We start from the raw sequence: 3,851 nt of genomic DNA, 5'->3' as shown, positions 1-3,851 counted from the left end.
TCGCTATTACAGTTCATCACTTTTGTGTTGATTTTGTTGGAGGAATGTGTGATTAGAGTCCTACTGTCGAACACTTAGCTCTCAGCCTGCATTAACCCAGCAGCTGCTTCTGTTCAAGATGCTAGTTTAGCATTAGCATGAGCCTCAGATAGCTAAACCGCACAGCCGCCAAACAACAACTCCGTGGAATTTTCACAGCTTTGTGCTTTAGTGCTCATCAACATGACTGCCACAATGAGCAGATCGAGGCACACTGCGACTTTTTTCTTCCTCCAGTGGCAGAGAGGTGCATTTGTTTTATAGTTTTTGCAGCCCTTAAGGGAGGTCACCAAACACACCTGTAACTCAATTTCATTAAACAGCAAGAAGCTCCACCCAATGACCACACCATATACTACAGCAAATCTACACAACATTTTCTGACAGTTACACTGCACGTCCCTCATGTTCTGCATTATTGGTTAATATATTTTTTAATCGGTTGAATTATTAACAGCAATTAACCGATAATCGTACTTTATAACATGTTCTCTGTACCCGTTGGCCCAATTTGCAGCATAGCCAAGTCTATGTGAAATTTCTTAATAACCTAAAGAAAGTGTGGGTGGATGTGGATCAAGGCCAGGCACCACAGTTGAATAGGGAAAAAATAAATCTTGTTCTTCTATCAGAATAAAACCTCCTTCTGTGTCACCTCTAACCTCTCTTCTTCATCATGAAATTATGTAAATTGGCAAAGTCATGAGATAAGTCAGAACAAATATAGCAATTTCAGGTGTGTTGCCTTCCCTCAATCTTAAGTGTATAATAATTATGAATTAATAAGAAGAAGAAAAACATATGTAATGAGAAGTTATGTAGATGGTTGATTATTTGAAGGTAAAAACTGAGCTTTGCAAAAAAGAAAAAGTACCAGTTTCATTTCATAGATTGAAAAATAGATTGACAAAAAAAAAAAAAAAAAAATTAGCAATAGTAAAGCTGTTCAAAAGCATCGTCTTCCTTAAAGCAATATTGTTTAGAGTATTTAAATTTGATGGCTGCATTAGAGAACAGCAGCGATGGTTATGTGTGGAGTGGTGCTGAAATCTCATAATTTTACATATTGTGTTATTTGTTTAGTAGGCATCAAGTAATGTAACCTCATATATTGTATATTGTATAGTGGATGCAATATACTTGAATATAATTTTGGAGCCAGCTCTGCACTCTCTTGACTGTTTTTGTTTTTTGTAAGTGCCCTGAACTGATGTCTCCCTGATATTAATTTTGTACCAGTAAGATTACATTAGTTCTAGGGTGAGTTTTTACCTATATCCTAAAGGTAAAAATGACTGTAAATCTACATTTTAAAGCTGATATAAAATTTTCATCCTTGGGGGCACCTATTGACCCCTGAGGAGTTTTCACATCCCTAATTTCCACATATGAATTATTGATAAGGGGGCAACACTTTTTATTTGGAGGTGGGAGGAGGGGAGTTTCTTTGAATGTATTTATGTTCTTTGTATGTATGTGTTTCCTGTTCTTTTGAGGGGGTTGTATTCAAAAATTTGAAAAAAAATAAATGAGAAAAAGAAGAAACACAGCAATGTGCCACCAAAGGCAGGGAAGAAGAATACTGATAGCTTTTAAACATAGATATAAACATTTCAGGTTCCAAAATGTTCAAAAATTAGCTTTGCAAATGTTTTATGAAGAAGGAAATGCATCCAACACAACCTCAAGGGTACACACCATGCGTTTGGTAACACTGAATGTGAACATAAGACAACAAAACACCACAAGATGCCTTAACTACTGTGACATTTCAAACTAATTGTTGTATTTATTTTTTTTTAATGAAATGTCATTATAAATTGCACTGTCAGTATGTAATTAAATTACATGTGGAAATTGCCTCTTGATTAATATAAAGGCCTAACAAATGAATATTCTTCTGAAACATCAATCACAGTTGTATATTTGTTAGAATATGCTAATCTTTTTGTATGCTGAACCTTCACTGACAATATTAACAGATGATCTAGCAAAGAGCTAAGAATGAGACAACAAAACAAAACAATATTCCGAACCTAAGGATGCTTTTTGTACACTACAGTACTATTACTGTAAGCCTTTGCAGGTGTTACAAAGGTGCTATTGTCCCTTGTTAACCCTTTGAAAGAGGTTTTGTCTGACATTATTCTAAGTGAAAGCGCCTTTCTAAGGTCTGTTGGGGGAACAGCTGTAAATGTGGCAACCCTCAGTTCTCTATGGGCTTCCATGGTATGTTGCTGGGTCAGGGTGTTTTTTTACAAAGGGGCCCTCTGGTAGTCAGGTATAAAAAGGAAGGCTTCCAACAGGTAGGCAAGCAGTTCAGCTTCAAGAGCAGCACCAGCACCATCAACAACATCACAGCAAAGATGACTTCCAAGTCCATGAACATGATGAGCAAGATCATCTTCTACGAGGAGAGGAACTTCCAGGGCCGCTCCTACGAGTGCATGAGTGACTGCCCCGACATGTCCTCCTACCTGAACCGCTGCCACTCCTGCAGGGTGGAGAGGGGCTGTTTCATTGTCTATGACCGCTCCAACTTCATGGGAAACCAGTATTTCATGAGGAGGGGTGAGTACGCCGACTACATGAACATGATGGGCATGAGCGACTGCATCAGGTCCTGTCGCATGATCCCCATGCACAGAGGATCCTTCAGGATGAGGATCTACGAGAGGGAGAACTTTGATGGCAAGATGCATGAGCTGATGGAGGACTGCGACAACGTCATGGAGCGCTTCGGCATGTCCAACGTCATGTCCTGCAACGTGCTGGAGGGCCACTGGATGATGTACGAGCAGCCCCAGTTCAGAGGCAGGATGATGTACATGAAGCCCGGCGAGTACAGGAACTTCATGATCATGGGCAGGAGTGGAATGAGGGTCATGAGCATGAGGCGCATCATGGATTCCTGCTACTAGATGGCGACTCACGATGGTGCAGCAATACTATGAAACTCTTTTGCAAAAACATACACAGGACATTGATTGCAGCAAATAGATGAAAAAGACTAACAACCACTGAACTGCACCTACAGATGTCTTCGACTAAGATTTCGCTACTAAAAAGATTAATAACAGTCAAAATATGAATGAAGAATCACTAATAAAGTCTACTTTGTTATAAAATATGTTCATCATCTCTTTGTTCTTCTTTTTCTTGTGATGATTTTCCTTTCTCTATTGTACTACTGTTTTAAAAGGCACCTCTTCAACCTTCCTACTTTCCTTCGGATACCCTTTCCCTGTCAATTTAGGTAAATGGAAATAAGTTTTTCATGGAAGTAGTTAATATGTGGCCCAATATTGAAATTCAGTACCTGGTACAGATCCAAATAATTCAGTACAACTGAGTATTGAAAAATCCATTCAACATGAAGTATTATCTACACAAGACTTACTTAGCTGATCTTGTCAGTGTAGAGATGCCCCCTGAAACCTGGTTCTCAATAGCATCTGGTTCTTAATTAGCCTTAATTAGTCTTATTTAAGCCTTTTAAAATATTATATGATAGATTCTTTAGCATAGCGGTAAACATGGTTTTGATTACTTTTTTTATCCAGGTAAGTTTCTCTGGAAGCCCAGCTCTCTTTTGCAGGAACAAAAGCAACCTAGTATTTAACCACAGTCTTATCTGATGGCCACTGAGCAGCTCCACTGGAGCAGTTGTAGGTTAAGGGTCTTTGCTCAAGTTACCACCGTGGTGGTAATAAGAGAGGGACAAGCATTGCTCTTTCACTTTCCCCAGATTTATTGAACAGCCCTGTGTTAAAACAACGCAAGCATCTGCATTGCTAGAGCCATCTGCACTG

General features: G+C 39.0%; 1 protein-coding gene across 1 annotated transcript; it reads left to right on the top strand.

Moving 5' to 3' along the window:
- The first annotated feature begins 1,724 nt into the window (after positions 1–1,724).
- LOC122999904 (gamma-crystallin M2-like) lies at positions 1,725–3,169 on the top strand. Its single transcript, XM_044377266.1, has one exon. The coding sequence runs from the start codon at positions 2,256–2,258 to the stop codon at positions 2,958–2,960; it is 705 nt and encodes a 234-aa protein (XP_044233201.1). The 5' UTR covers positions 1,725–2,255; the 3' UTR covers positions 2,961–3,169.
- The last annotated feature ends 682 nt before the right edge of the window (positions 3,170–3,851 follow it).

The sequence above is a fragment of the Thunnus albacares genome, chromosome 16 (genome assembly GCF_914725855.1).
Source record: "Thunnus albacares chromosome 16, fThuAlb1.1, whole genome shotgun sequence".
NCBI lineage: Eukaryota > Metazoa > Chordata > Actinopteri > Scombriformes > Scombridae > Thunnus > Thunnus albacares.
This window is presented reverse-complemented; position numbering and strand designations above follow the sequence as displayed.